This window comes from Scardinius erythrophthalmus, assembly GCF_964197995.2.
Source record: "Scardinius erythrophthalmus genome assembly, chromosome: 21".
NCBI classification, from domain to species: Eukaryota; Metazoa; Chordata; class Actinopteri; order Cypriniformes; family Leuciscidae; genus Scardinius; species Scardinius erythrophthalmus.
Genome location: NC_138241.1, coordinates 16,936,035 through 16,951,997, shown reverse-complemented (window position 1 = coordinate 16,951,997; position 15,963 = coordinate 16,936,035). Strand labels below are relative to the sequence as shown.

At 37.8% G+C, this 15,963-nt stretch overlaps 1 protein-coding gene across 1 annotated transcript in view; it reads left to right on the top strand.

Moving 5' to 3' along the window:
* Positions 1 to 15,963, top strand: part of wdr27 (WD repeat domain 27) — a 57,386-nt gene continuing 41,423 nt past the window's right edge. Inside the window, exons 1-18 of the mRNA XM_081350569.1 lie at positions 1 to 165; positions 973 to 1,117; positions 1,275 to 1,399; positions 1,807 to 1,920; positions 3,158 to 3,209; positions 3,321 to 3,391; positions 3,483 to 3,609; positions 3,732 to 3,834; positions 5,939 to 6,027; positions 8,525 to 8,583; positions 9,014 to 9,147; positions 9,432 to 9,505; positions 11,603 to 11,687; positions 12,420 to 12,491; positions 12,571 to 12,680; positions 13,112 to 13,201; positions 13,783 to 13,904; positions 15,635 to 15,777. Coding sequence (XP_081206695.1) covers positions 10 to 165; positions 973 to 1,117; positions 1,275 to 1,399; positions 1,807 to 1,920; positions 3,158 to 3,209; positions 3,321 to 3,391; positions 3,483 to 3,609; positions 3,732 to 3,834; positions 5,939 to 6,027; positions 8,525 to 8,583; positions 9,014 to 9,147; positions 9,432 to 9,505; positions 11,603 to 11,687; positions 12,420 to 12,491; positions 12,571 to 12,680; positions 13,112 to 13,201; positions 13,783 to 13,904; positions 15,635 to 15,777 — 1,871 coding nt within the window. The 5' untranslated portion in view covers positions 1 to 9. The remainder of the gene's footprint in view (positions 166 to 972; positions 1,118 to 1,274; positions 1,400 to 1,806; positions 1,921 to 3,157; positions 3,210 to 3,320; positions 3,392 to 3,482; positions 3,610 to 3,731; positions 3,835 to 5,938; positions 6,028 to 8,524; positions 8,584 to 9,013; positions 9,148 to 9,431; positions 9,506 to 11,602; positions 11,688 to 12,419; positions 12,492 to 12,570; positions 12,681 to 13,111; positions 13,202 to 13,782; positions 13,905 to 15,634; positions 15,778 to 15,963) is intronic.

Here is a 15,963-nt window from a genome sequence, read left to right as displayed (position 1 = left end):
GGGGACTCCATGGCTGCTGTGACCTCAGAGCAGTATTTTACTGAGAGGTTCGCTGTAACTTGCAATAATCCAGTGTCCCACCTGCAGCTGACCTGCTGCCCTTCCCACTGTGCTGTCCCATGGCAGGGCAAGAATATAAGGATTTATGAAAACAACAACCTGGAGGTCTTTGTGCACTTATATTTATTTTCAACAAATGCCAAAATTAGACTTGGATGTTTTTGTCCAAGTCTAAGTCTCTCTCTCGCTGCATTTCAAATCCAGTAAAAAATAATATGCAATATTATTACAATTTAAAATAATATATTTATAAATGTACATTATTCCTGCGATGGCAACGTTACCATTACTCCAGTCGTCAGTGTCACATGATCCTTTAGAAATCATTCTAATATGCTGCTTAAGAAACATTTCTTATTATTATCAATGTCGAAAACAGTTGTGCTGCTTATTTTTGTAAAAACTGTGATACTCTAAGAAGTTTGGATTGTCATTTTTTATATATATATTTTAAAAAATAAATTAAATTAATACTTTTATACAAAAAGGATGCATTGAATTTATCAAACGTGACACAAAAGACATTTATAATGTTACAAAAGATTTAGAATAAATGCAGTTATTTTTAACTTTCTATTCATCAAAGAATCCTGAAAAATGTGTCACAATTTCCACCAAAATATTAAGCAGCAACAGCTTTTTTCAACATTGATAATATGAACTATTATTAAAAATTAAGCACCAAATCAGCATATTAGAATGATTTTTGAAGGATCATGTGACACTGAAGACTGAAGTAATGGCTACTGAAAATTCAGCTTTGCCATCACAGGAATGAATTCAAAAAAAATTTAAAATGTTTAAAAAAAAATAATTAAGTTTGCTTAAATTTTAATAATATTTCACGTTATTATAATAATACTGTATTTTTTATCAAATTAAACCTGCAACTAATTTGAATGTTTCCTGTAGTCTCCCTTGGAACTTACTGGTCACCATTGCGATGTGTCTGCTATGGTGTTTGGGACAGTGAGTGATCGTCTCATCCTCTGTAGTGCTTCTAACGATTATGTGATTGTCTGGGACATCCATCGCTGCTACAGACAAATCAAAGAAGGTAATAAGCGCCCATAGACCTATAAAAATACATAAAAAAAATCTGCTCATCTGGAGTCAAAAACATCCAGAAATATAAATGGTGCCTCTCAAGAATGTAGCCATTGTTCTCTGTCTGTCATTTTTTTTATATTACAACCATGACATCTGTGTTCCAGGTGTAATTGCCTCAGGTAGAGTTGTTGGCACATTGCTCGGCAGGGTGGTGCATCTGTCACTATGTCCACTGAGCTGGAAAGTGGCAGCATGCTCAGGCTCCAGAGTGGTTCTATTGAATGCAAAGGTATGAAATAAGGTGCACACCGTTTTTGTTCAAAAGCAGTTATGCTGAAACGGTAAAAGAGGGGGAAAAAATGCCTTTTTGACCCATCTCCAGATGAAACGCTGAACAAATACTGCATGCAGAACATTCCGTTACTCAAGCTGTGATTGACCAGCCCATAAAGATGAGAGATAACATTAAAACTCACATGAAACCAGCAGTAAATCAGTGTACAGAAAAATCAGAATAAGCCCCTCATCAACTTGTATATAAGACTTAAAAAAAAAAAAATTGTATAAGCTTACAAATATATGATTGTCTTTGCTGTATGTACTAAAACACCTTTCAATGTAAAACAATAAACATATTTTCCATTAAGATAAATAAAGACACAAAACTTGAGGCCACTGTATATCTGTTTCCTATAGAAAGAGGAAGTGCTTGGAGTGCTGAAAGCTCATCTTGGTCCTGTGACTGCATCAGAGTTCTGTCCATGGGATGCTAATCTTCTCATCTCAATCTCAGAAGACAGAACATTCAAGGTACAGATACGATACCAACCGGAACAGCATGACTAAGCCAGTACTAATTATGGATTTTCTTAGTGTTTATTATTGTGTTTACACACACTATCATTCAAAAGTTTGGGGTCAGAAAGATTTTTTTTAATTCATCAAAGAATTATTAAAGAAATATAGATATAGATATAGATGTTAAAAATAAATAACAACAAAAATGTTTTAAACATTGATAATAATAGGACATTTTTCTTGGGCTCCAAATCAACATAGACTTGCAGTAATGTCTTCTGCATTAAACCTTTACAGACAGGGCTTAAATTAAGCCAGGATTAGGCCTTAGTTCAATTAGGATATTTAAGTAGCTTTTATAAACATGCCTTAGAAAAAAACATTACTGGTGTGCATCTTTAGACAATGGGCACTATCTTACACCCAGCGCAATGCAGCACCAAGCGCGACGCAAGTGTTTTTTGCTAGTTTCAGCCTGACGCAGTTATCATTTTCACGTCCTGCGACACGTTGTTTAAATAGCAAATGCATTTGCTCGATTTGTGCACGTGCTGGTTTGAAAACGAGGTGTGTTCGGGCGCATTGCTGGCTCGTTGCTATTTTGAGGCAACATTACTAATGCGCTCTTTAAATAACAAAAATAAATCGGGCCATTATCCATTACCCGCCGTTGTGGCGGGTCCACAACGTGCGTACATTCTGCTTATTACACACACAGGGACGCACAGCAGCACACAAACATGCCAAATATTGAAAATAAAAGGATTACAGTGTAAAAGATTATTATTGTGTACATAGAGATATGGTGGAATGAATCCGGCTTGTCCCGTAGATGGTCTGCTTGCACACTTTTACCTCGCGCACTAGCAGATCCGTTTGCGCTCTGGAGACGTGTTCGGTCTTTCCACTATAAAATTCTGTCATGTATATAGCAAATCCGCCATGGCGCGAGCGCAACTGGCATTTAAAGGGATTGGGAGCCCATAACACACCCACACCGACCATTTTTCCTGTCGTTAAACTAGCAAAAGTGGATTCGGATGCGCTCTAACTGCACTTGCGCCTGCCCAATATATTAAGATATGTCAGTGCAAGTTGCTTTTAGTTAAAACAGCTCAAACATTTATTTTAGTACAGGGCTAGGCTTAAGCCTTGTCTGTGAAACCGGGGGCATAACAGCTTATTGTACCCATATATATATATAAACTGTATAGTTATTTTTATATATGGCTTTCTTTTTTTGTATCAGATATGGGATGTGAGGAAGGGGGATATTCTCTATGAATCTGCTGTTCTATCAGGTTGGTGTATAATTTCTAACACCAATATTTATACAACATAAATTGAAATTCTTCACTCATTATAGCCTGTAAATGTAGAGAATATGTAATGAAGATGTTTCTGTTTCACAGCGTATCCACTGCTTAGTCTGTTCTTCATGGAGCAAAACAGTCAGTTCATCACAGGGTCTGGTGATGGACAGGTGAGTCATATACACACACACAAACACTTTCAAGCCTCTTTTGTGTAACCCATATATCGCTTTATTTATGTTGGAATGTCTGTGATTCAAGCTTTGGTGCTACACTCTCCCTGTGGACCACAAATGTCGCTTGGTGACAAAACTGGACCTTTCGAAGCTTGAACAGAGGCATGAGAGAAACCTCAGGAAAATTAACCCACCTCAAAATGGAACAGATGGTCAGAAAAAACCCACAAGCCACAATTCAGACTGCGAATGACTCCTGCTTTTCATGTGCCTACCTCACTGTGGAAAACGATACATCTGCTTCAATATAAGCTTCATCTGTGTGCTTTGCTAGGAACGACTTGTAATGATGTGAGAGGAACAGTGGAGACAACAAAGCCTGTTCTGAGAATCTGGGCACAGAGACCACAGTCCAGCCATGCTAGCCTACAGCAGGGGTATGTATTTGGCCCGTTTTTGTTGTTCACCTTTATCTGGTTGTGTAGTTGTGGAATTTCAGTGGTGAGAAATTATGTAAGGCTGACATGGGAAGGTTAGAATGCACATACCACAATAAGAAGTCATTATACCCCTGTTTGGTTTCATGCTGTCCAATATACAGTTACAGCTATGACAAGATGGAAGCACAGGACAGCTGGAAGGTTTGCAGGTTATGTAATACATTTAGTCCCTGACTTCCAGGGCCGGCCCGTGGCATAGGCGACATATGTTGTTTCCTTGGGTGGTTGGTTGAAATCACACCGGGGGGCACTGCAATACGACCGAAAGGGCACTTTATCATAAGCAATTAAAGGGGCAGGGGCTTAAACCCAAACCCCCACCCCCCGCCCCATGTGCATGCCACTCAAACGAAAGCAAGAGCACCCCTTAGTTGATACTGCATGATACTGTAATAATAGCACATTGGCGGAACAGATTTGGAAATCGCCCCAGTGCGTATGTGTGTTTGCGCTCAGGAGAGCATCAAAGGGAGCATCTATTTACGTGTTTTTGCAGTGTTGAGCAATGAAGCCAATCACTGACATGTCTGTTGATCTCTTGAACACAATGGCCAATCATAGGTGTTTAAAGGAGAACTCCGGTCAATTTTAACATTGAGCTCATTTTTTTGTAAATTTGGAGTGCTGTCAGTACAGAGAACAACGACACAAATCGGTGTTGCCTACACCATGTTATCCTCTTTTTAAAATTTGCACCCTGTTGACTTCAATGGGGCAAGTTTTAAACCTGCTTTTAGTCTCTTAACATCCTTGATGTGTCATTACAAGTGCACAGCTAATGTGAGTGATTCCTTCAGAGTGATCACGGGTGAATCTGACTGCAGTAGATGTGAAAGATATTAAAAATGATGTTATTTCAGCCAGCGCACATACCTGTATTTTCTTCCTGTTTTCAGTCGAAGTCCATAGTAATCGATTGTCGAGTTCACGCGTGTGATCATAGGTAACTAAACCTATGCGTGTGAACTCGACAATCGATTACTATGGACTTCTACTGAAAACAGGATGTAAATACAGGTATGTGCGCTGGCTGAAATAACATCATTTTTATTCATATCTTTCATAACTACTGCAGTCAGATTCACATGTGTTCACTCTGAAGGAATCACTCACAATGGCTGCGCACTTGTAACGACACATCAAGGATGTTTAAAACTTGCCCCATTGAAGTCAACAGGGTGCAAATTTTAAAAAGAGGATAACACGGTGTAGGCAACACCGATTTTTGTCGTTGTTCTCTGTACTGACAACACTCCAAATGTACACAAAAATTAGCTCAATGTTAAAATTGACTGGAGTTCTCCTTTAAGTTAGTCAGAGTATCTAAACTCTCGTCTATGGCACCAACAGAGCCTGGGACGGCCCTGCTGACTTCAGAGGTGAACATAAGTGCTTTAGCATGACATGAAAATCATGTCATTATATGAAATTTTATAAATACTGTTGGAGGAATGTCTGCAGACCCTAATAGTCTTTACTGGAATAGGCAAGGTCACAAAAATTACTTTGTTTTCTAAAGCATTAATACTAACCATTTTCAACTTGGAAAAAAAAAAAACTTTAATTTTATTACAATTTAAAATATTTTAATTGAATTTCTTATTTTACACACTCATGCTTAGTGTAACTGTGAATGAATTCTTCACATTGTCCCAGTGATTCTTAGAAAACATGTTACCTCAACAACTCTAGTTTATTAGACAGGAGAGATGACCCTTGACCCCTGCCACTTTATGATTTGCACTGCAATACGACAGGTTTGAACACTGATTTAAATCAAGCTTTAGTGCAGTTGTCCTTTAGAGCAAGCTTGTGCAATCTCAAATCATAGAGTCTGCCACTGTAGTCTCAATTAAACATTACAGGCTTTCATATAGATGTTCTCTAGACTTTGTGGGTTTGAATGATTACAGTAGGCCTATACAATAGAGATCTTTTTTTCTTGTCTTTTCTTTTCTGTTGTACTCAGTTACATTAACCAGGCCTTAGTTCCTTTTAGTGTCTTTTGGCAAACAGTCTCTTCTTTGTACTTTTTCCATAGAGAAAGTTGTGTGTGGATCGGAAGTTCTGATGGACTTTATCTGCTTGACCTGGATACTTCAGAGCTTCTCAAGATTCTTCCACTCAAAGGCATAATCTGTTTTCACTTAACTCTTGGAGATACCTAAACATGTTTTAGGTTCAAATTTACCCATTTGTCACCTATTTGACCTGTTTTTATTTTTGATCTCAGTTCCTGGTGTTTATTAGTAGAAAATGGCAACATATTAAAAACATTACACTTAAATAGCATAAATATAATACAAATAAATGCAACAGTAGGTCATAGTGATCAACCATTTGAATGTTATGCATTGTACAACAAGGCACGTTCAGTAATTTTCAGCATAACCTAACAAAACTTTAGAGTGTCTGTGGGTTGCTATGAGAAAACCACTTTAGAAAGTCAGTGCGTAAGTACTTGTACACTTAATGATAACATTGGTAAAATCTTGCAACCTCAAAACAAAATTCACCTCAAAAATATGTATAAACATCATGATTTGTTTTATAACAAGGGGCTTCCTAGGAATACATTCAAACGGTGAAAAAGTCACCATCAATATAAATGCTTGGGTTTCTGAGGGTTAAGAATGTCTGTTTGTCTTCTTTCAAATACACTCATTTCTCCTGTGGCTGGTTGCGTAAACTGCATTTGCAAACTGCAAAAAAAAAAAAAAATTATGTCAGTTACATAAAAAACTATAGCCTACTGAAAAATATACTGATTACCCCTAATTAACTGCTAGTTGGTCCAAATTAGTTCTACCAGAAAGACTCAGGAGGTAAAAGAAAGAATGAATAAGATTTATATAGTTGTATGCAAATTAGTATCAAATAGATGCAATAGATGCAGGGTCGAAATTTCGGCACAACACCTGTATCTGCGAACGCAGTAATGGGTGTTAACCGGATTTATACTCCATATGTGGAGTGATGATTGGCTAGATAGATCTGTGGTTAATTAATGACGTGACATTTATGCCTGGTTCAGATTACACAATGTTTTTTGTCTGTTACAATAGTCACTGTGTCAGATACGCAATTTTGACTCTTAAATGCGGGCATACACTGTGCGATTTTCGTCCGATTTTGAGCCGAATTCTGACTTGTGCGACTCTTTTTCGGGTCGGGCCGATTTTCAGCTTTGTCATGCGTCGTTTGTCGTGCAGTATTAGTGCAGTGTACAGGGGTAAACGAGAGGCTATTAACCTCTCCCGACCGGCAATCTGACGGATGAATTCTGGCATGTCAGAAATTTTATATCGAACAGTTGAAGCAAAGCTAACTATGGAAGCTTGTTTCCGCCACTGAATAATAAATAAATAACAATAATTGCGACTTTTTATCTCACAATTCTGACTTTTTTTCTCACAATTGCGATATATCAAGTCAGAATTGTGACTTTTTTTCTCACAATTGCGAGATATGAAGTCGCAATTGGGAGATATAAAGTCAGAATTGCATGATATAAAGTCGCAATTGCGTGTTAAAAAGTCAGAATTGTGAGATATAAACTATTCTGAGGTTAAAAAAAAAGCCTGTCTTTTTTCCCCCGAATTGGACTTTATATCTCACAATTGTGAGTTTATATCTCACAATTGTGAGTTTATATCTCACAATTCTGAGAAAAGATGTCAGAATTGCGAGATATAAACTCGCAATTATGTGTTATAAAGTCAGAATTGCGAGATATAAAGTCGCAATTGCGAGAAAAAAAGTCAGAATTCTGACTTTATAACACGCAATTGCGACTTTATTTCACGCAATTGTGACTTTATATATCGCAATTGTGACTTTATAACACGCAATTGCGACTTTATTTCACGCAATTACGACTTTATATCTCGCAATTCTGAGTTTAACCATATTTCATCTCTAAAAAAAAAAAAAAAAAAACGAAAAGAGGGATATCTAAGTTCTGTAGTTCAAACTAGCTACAAATTGCTGTTGGATTAACCATTACCCATGTCTTCCAAGCAACCAGCGATGTATCTACACCGTGCCTCTGTTATTAATTTGTTAAACAATATTTTTGAAATAAAGCTGTTTTTAATTTTAATTGATGACTAATTATTGCTGTGTTCGGACATATTATAGACACACACTCACTCATTCGCACACACACACGCTCGCTCGCTCGCTCACTCACTCACGCACGCATACACACACACTTGACGCAACCCGTCAGGGAGGACCGAAAAAAAAATTAAACATGCTAGTCTTTTTATCGTGGTGTCGAAGCATCGCAGACGCTACGTCTGTTGTTGCCTAATATTACACGCTATACGAGATGAAACGATCAAATCTTGCATTCTGACGCCCGTTGTCGTTTACGAATCCCCACGACACCCTACGTCAAACGGATCGTGCCAAAATCGGGCTAAAATCGTCTAATCTGAACCAGGCAGTCTGCCCGGTAGAATTTGCGCTAGAGATCCCATTTCTTTATACTTAACATATAATGACTATGTTGATGCAACTGGCCCCTGGTTAAACACTCAGAAATACAGTAGTATTTTGCCTGGTTATCTCTTAATCTAAATTAGTTTCAGATCTTTTGAAGTTTTGTATTTTCCCCTGACAGGTGGGCTTAGCATTTCAATAGCAGAATCATGGGCCATCACCCATGGACATGGTGGCAATGTACGTACTGTGTTAAATATTTGGTGTCTGTAAAAGAATGCATCGTGTTTACACATACAATATTTTATTGATTTACAGTATTCCATGTCTGTACAGCTCTTGATAGATTCTTATGATTTTTTTTTAACAGAATAAATTTCCATAATAAAGGCAAACTGTGAGGATCACCTTCGTAGAAGTCCTATACTTGCTAATTTTTTTAAAGATTCCCGTAGTTAACCTTAAGCCACTCTAGAGCTCACATGTGTAGCACCTTTGGTATTTTTATAGCCCTGCAATTAGCAGTTTACAGTTTCTAAAAGCCTGGATTATTTAAGATGTAAAGTTTTTACAAGGTTTGACTGTGGTTTGCATTCTGGGAGGAAAGTTGCCTGTGTACGACACAGTGTGACATTAGGACTACCCTCATCCTCTCTCTCTTTCTGGTTAGATGTGTTGTTTGGTGTCCTCTCTATTTGGGAATTCAGTCATCCTTTTTGAGGTTAACAGTGCCTGGCTGGACGAGCTCTGCTTTAGGATGGCGAAGAGCTTCTCTGTGGAAGAGCATCTTTCAGTCATGCCCAGGTAGCAAAACATATCTTTCAGCCACTGGTCAGGAGGTTCTTGGATTAAGGATATGCAGGGTATAATTTTAAACAACATCCAAGAATAATTTACTCATTGTTTGATTTTGGTTTTAGCTAGAACTATCTTTAGTATATATAAATTGTCTGTTCTTGTTCTTGATGAGTCAACTACCACAATGGAAAATTCTGTATTTTATTATTTCCAGTAATAGAAGTTTATTTATGTTGTTTTTCCCCGCTTGATTTTCTGACATTTTTTCCTTTATATTCACCATTTTTCAGCTCTCCTCTGATGACTATGTCCCCTCTGAATGCTGAGCTGGCAAAACAGGACCCAAAACCTCAGAGAAAAATAGGTTGGAGTTCACAAAACCACACACACACACACATTTTTGCCAAATAAATAAATCACCACCTTTGGTGGCGTTTTAGTGTTATTGACACCCCTCTAAGGTAAAATTTATGACGCTGATGAATTACTGTTCAAGATGTTAATCTTTCTAGCCTGGCGAAAGGTCTTTACCACAATATAACTTTTCAAAAGAAAGTTGTCATTAGGGACAGCAGCGTTCTTTATAGACTGCAGTTTGAGATATTTGGGTTTATTTGAAATACTTTTGAAATACATGGAAAGGAAACAGTCCGATAAAAATGTCACTCATCAACATCATGTCCAACATCAAATCAGAATGTACCCTATTTATTTTCTTAACAATCACATCATCATGCTCTTAATTTGCATGATTCATAACTGCATATTATTCAAAAGACTAAAAATGTACCATTAAAAATAAATGTGGTAGCGTATTTGTAAAGTTTGAAATTAAATAAACTGACAATATTCATTTATACTACAGTATAAGCATTTAAAAGTTTGGGGTCGGGCCTTTATGCTGACCATGGCTGCATTTATTTGATAAAAAAATACAGCAAAAACAGTAATATACGTGGCCCACATACTGACCTACAGTAGTACTTCCATTCTTTCTCCTATTCTCAAAATTAAAATGAATCAAAGAAATTCTAAAATACTTTTTAAAGCTCTTTTATTTCATTGCAAACAGTTTTTTTTTTGTGTGTGTGTTTTAACTGAATAATGATTCTTATATGTTTCATAGATGTAAAAGCAATCCATCATCATCATTTCTCTTTTTCCCTTAAGGGAGGCTCTTCTTCCATCTCCATCTGGGCATTATTTCTCTTCCTTACTAGAGTTACATATCCTCAGAGGTTTAAATTTATTCCATAGCTCTTTCTGGGGCCTAAGTCAATACCATAACTAGGACAACTCATTTTCCTCCTACTGCTGGGGTTTGACATGCACTAGTCAGGATCCAGCAGTTTAGTCTGTGTGATTAAAGGTCTGATAACAGGCTGATCACTGTTCTCAGAACAGAGTAACATTCTTGAAGAATGGGTTATGTCAAGATGTGGTTTGTTGACAATGAACCGAAACCACTTCTTCTCTTTGGTAAACTGTTTCTGTACCATTTGCCAATGTAAAATGAAACAATTTGGGATACCACAGAAACAAGTATGAGCTATGAAAGAATACTGTACATGATTCCTTATTGACTGAACTGATTACAGGAACTTTTGCACAATATCAAATTTAACTGATTTTAATCCTTTAGGACAGGGGTGTCCAGTCTTGCTTTGGAGGGCCACTACACTGCAGAGTTTAGCTCCAATCTTAATTAAACACATCTGAAGCAGCAAATCAAGGTTTTCAGGATTACTAGAAACTTCCAGGCAAGTGTGTTGGGGCATGTTGGAGCTAAACTCATCAGGACATTGGCCCTCCAGGAGCAGGACTGGACACCCCTGCTTTAGGAAGTAGTTGCATTTATAAGCCATTTTTTTGAATATACGTTTAGTCTGTGGTTGACACAGGAACCGTTTTTGGAAAAGTGTGCATTAGATTTAATGGAACTGGAAAAAATTAGTTCACTGAAGAGAAGGAAACTTGGAAAAATGTCAGTTCTTCAGGTTGTGATTTGTATCATATGACATCTTTTTTACTGTAATATGACTTTTTATTTGAATAAGTTCCTATTAGTATAAATTGTGTGGTCAATAAATCTTTAGTGAGGTAAAATGTACAGTCAACTGTGCAGTATCACAAAATAAACCCAAATAAAATGTCATCCTGAAGGGGTATATTTTGCCATAATAACCAACTGACTGAACAGTATCAAGCCGAGCTTCTTACCAAATAAATAAATATATGGGCAAGAAAAAATTATTTTGTTATGTGAGTGGAAAGAGACTGAAGAGTGAAATGAGAGTTATGAAAATAGCTAAACAGCAGTTTGGTTATTGCACGCTTTAGTAACCATCTATCAAACGTATTTCAAATTATAGTGTTGGTGCCACACGATTATGATAATGTTCAGACTACATATATGTAGATCTTAATTATATGACTGACTTGTTCTCTTTTTGTCTTCTAGGTGTGAGCTCTCAGAAGAGTGTGAAGGATCAGGCCTTAGTTTTTCACACACAAGTGAAGTCATCAGGATACAATGCAGCTCCTCAGTAAGTCAGTAGACGACACAGAGAAACGCATTTTAGGGTCAGAACAGAAGTCTAACAAACTCTCAGGTTTGTGTGCATATAGTTTGCACGGTTTCAGGCTTTGAAAGTTGCAAGCTATCAAGGTCCCTGTTGAGTACAACATTTAGAAAATGTGTGAAATTCATCCCTTCAGTGTGTGTAATGAGAGTTTTATATATTTATAAAATGGTGCATATGTCAAAACTTTCTTTTAGGAACAACATTAATATAGACTAAGAAGTTCTATAGAATTATAATAAAAAATATTACTCAGGCTGTGTTCTGGTAGCTTTGAAATGTGACTTACAGCAAATTACTCTAATTGTACTCATACCTAATATCTTCCATCCTGTAACTTTGGAGTTTAATCTGAGGTCAATTGCACGATATTCATTTAAACACTGTTTAATTCCGTTTCCACGGAACCTACAGGCCTGCTCAGACTCACTTTACTGAAAGGCTTTTTTGTCTTAAGATTTTTTTGTTGTTGCAATATTATGTAGTGAAGGAACAAGAGGACCTTGGGAAAGAATCTTCATGATGTATTTAAGGACTATCTTAGTAGAATCGCTCTCACCTCAAAGCCGATCACAAATGTAGTTTCTGCATTGCTTGTGGCCAGTTCAAGTACCTTGTGTATGAAAAACTAGGGTATGTTATATTGGGTCTTTTCAGGAATTAGACTATAAACTATAGCATATATCTCTTTTATAGTAGGACAATGTTTAGACCAAAGACCAAAGTTAAGAAGAAGACCCACTCTGCCTCAACAACTAGCACAAATACGTAAGTTATTTGCCATTTTAAGTATAGAGTCTCAAGAATGCATAGCTTCTGCTGAAATCTATGTGCTGTTTTTCAACAGAAAAGGCCTCTTAAATGAATATCCATCACATTTTGAAGCACCAAGTATGCCTTACACTCATTTGATGGTTTCCACAACTCCAACCACAGTCAACTCTCTACAGTACTCAGGTGAGTAACGGTATGGTCACACTAGGCTTCAAGCATGTGAGGTTTTTTTATGGTCAAACTTCTTCTACACAAAGTGTAACCCTATAGCACTATAGTAACCTTCTGTAATTTTATTGGCTTAACATTGCATAGCACACAGTTTCTTTTCCAACTTCATGCATGACCAACAGCGCTTAATAGCAGTAACTAACAATCATTTGCCTGTTGATTATTTGCATTTTTGGTTCTCCTGTGGTCTCACATAAAGATGCAATATACTGTAGCAGCAGCAGCAAAGCAGGGTGGACTCATGAAGTTAAACAATAAAGTTGTGCACGCCTGTTTTTAAGAGTGCTGTAGTGCTTTAGTTTTAGACTTTCGCCTCAGGAGCGTCATTTTTGAACTAATTATGCCTTCGTTTTTGTCTGTTAACTTTCTATTTTTGCGTCTAGGAGATGGAAAGCAGCTTGTGTGTGGTCTTGGAGACAGTTCGGTTTTGTTGTATAACTCTTCACTCACCGGTAACCCAGCTGTCTACACAGGTAGTGGGAGAGCTTCAGATCTGTAGTGTTTATTTTTGTAAAATTCCTTCGCATGTCTATTATTTTCATTTCCTGAATGAGTGGCGCAAAGGAATTGATTCAGTATTTGAATTTTTACATGCCATTCTGACAGCACAGCTGAAACTGACAGTTGGGGAATTCTGATATTTGGAGGCCCTTCTTGTCCCTGAAATAGACGTTCTTTTCATTGGACTAAGGATTGTTATAAACGAGGAAGAGCGTAACAACAGTTCACACATATGTTGCGATTTACATATATATCAAATTATGCCTACATATTTTTGTGTTTTCAGCTCCTGTAACAGATTTCCGGTCCTCATATGCTTTTGTGAAGAGTTTTAGACAGGAATGCACTGAAATGAAATGTTGTCTTTATAATTTCAGGCTTCCTATTTTTTTTTTTAAACAGTATAAATTAGTCTAATATAGTTTCATAACTGCCTGCATAGTTTTAGTAGAGGGTTCCTTGCAAGGGCATCATCATTTTTGGGGACCTTGGCATCAGAATTTTAAACTAGAGAAATGTTGTTCCTCAATTGACTGTTGTTCTCGGTTTGCAGGGCACAGTAAGGCTGTGAACACTGTATGCTGGAGTCATAGTAGGCAGTGGTTTTTGAGTACGTCTGAGGACCCCACCCTTTGCATCTGGACTGCAAGTGCTTCTGAACCTGTTCTGACCATGGTAACGTATCAACAATTAAGCCAAATACAGTCCTTGCTCTGACATGAGCAATTTAAAAGGTTACATTAGTTCTGAGCTTTTGCAGTACCTATAATTATAGTCAAGCCCAGCTCAGAGTGAACAAATGAGCAAAGTATGTGAAGAAAAGTCTTAAGAAAATCATTTGCATTTGAATGCGTACTCCTGTGAGAAGTGTTTCTCTTGGCAGTTTTCCTCTGTTGGAACATCAAAGGCATCTGTGCAGTCCCCTGGTCAGCACATCAGTGCTCTAAACACTTGCAGACCTCTCTAAACCCTAATTTCCTTCTTTCCCAGAACTCCCAACACAACTGAAGTTCATTCAAATCAGTTTTATTCAGTCATATTCTGGCTTACAGTTTCTCTCTGGTGTCTTCCCACCCAGTCTTCAAGACCTGTGCACCTGTGTGTGTATCTGTGGAGCCAAATATGACCCAATGTATCAGTGTTTGTGTCATTTATATTAAAAAGAATGCAATAAGAAACAGGGCTACTTAATGTTGAAAGCAGAGTATAAATACATTTTAGGCATTTTGGCCAGAAAAACACTCAAGTAAATATGCAAACAAACGAGGACAAATGTTTGGCAAGCACACTGCAGACAAGGAGTCAAGGTTTGACTGGTAGCATAAAAATAAGTAAAAAGTAAGAAGCATAATAAAAGCAGACAGTTTACACTAATATCGGCCCTTGTGGTAGTGATGACATTTCGGAAGGCAACGATGCATTAAATCATGAGCTAGAAACTACATACATTCACGTACTTGCATACACTAAGGCCCCGTCCACACTACTGCGTTTTCGTTTAGAAACGGAGAATTAAAACGAATACGATCTCCGTCCACACCAGCGTTTTAGCTGCGTATTAGAATTGATCTCCGTCCACATTAAAACGACTGAAAACGCGGATCACGTGACCATTCACCAACACTGGGCATGCGCGTGCCGGTGTAAACACAACTTCATTGATAAAATTATCCCACCATGCGCTGGTTCTTCCCGGGTTAACCCAAAACCGACGCTCCATGTACGGTTGATACCGCCGCTGCACACGGGAATTGTCACAGAACGCTCGAATAATAGCCTGGCTCCGGCGCATGTAGGCAGTTATAGCATTGTAAAATGCAGAATTTACTTGGACAACAGCTGCTAGCAAAGATATACGCCATGACTGATGACACCCAATCATAGAGCCGAGCGTGAGCCTCTACTACGTCATCGTTTCTAAAGTCCTCCGTTTTGACCCCCATCCACACTAAAACGCCCTCCGGAGATTCAAAACGAAAAACGGGTCAGCAGCGTTTCTAAACTTCTCCGTTTTGGGTCTCCGTTTTTGCCGTTTTAGTGTGGACGGGAGGTGCAAACTTAGCAAAAGGTCTCCGTTTTTAAACGAAAACGCAGTAGTGTGGACGGGGCCTAAATATCCAGTAGCACTCATATTACACTCACCAAATTGTCTCTCATTGACTTTCAATAATCTCACATTTTCCAGACAGAAAAAACAACATTCCTATGTTCCTCTATCTTCATTTATCTCTTCACACTCCATCTTTGGGAAAAAGAGAGAATGACTAAGATTTTGATATTTTAAACTGATATGGTGCTGTAATTTATACGATGTGACACATGAATGCACTTAGCACTCATTTAAAAGCTATTAATAAACTGCGATGTTGATGTGAATTACTGACTGTCTGTTTATGCACTGTTAGTTTAACTTCATGCTTTTTCAGTTCACAAAGCCTATCAGAACGGCTCAGTTTTATTATCTGGACAAGTTTTTACTGCTGGCGTCAGGATCGAATCTAATGCTGTACCTTTACCATCTGGACACCACAAGAGATGACATCAAGAGGTACGGGACACACACACAAGCAGTTAATAGACAGTGAGCTAGGGTAAACGCAGGGTACTGATGATGACCGTACAATAACTGAAGATCTGGTCTGACAAAAGCAAGGTTCAGTTTGAGGGATGTAAAAACTGGAAGTATGCCAGGCGATCAGATTTATAGCCATATATCAAAATCCTAATTTAAACT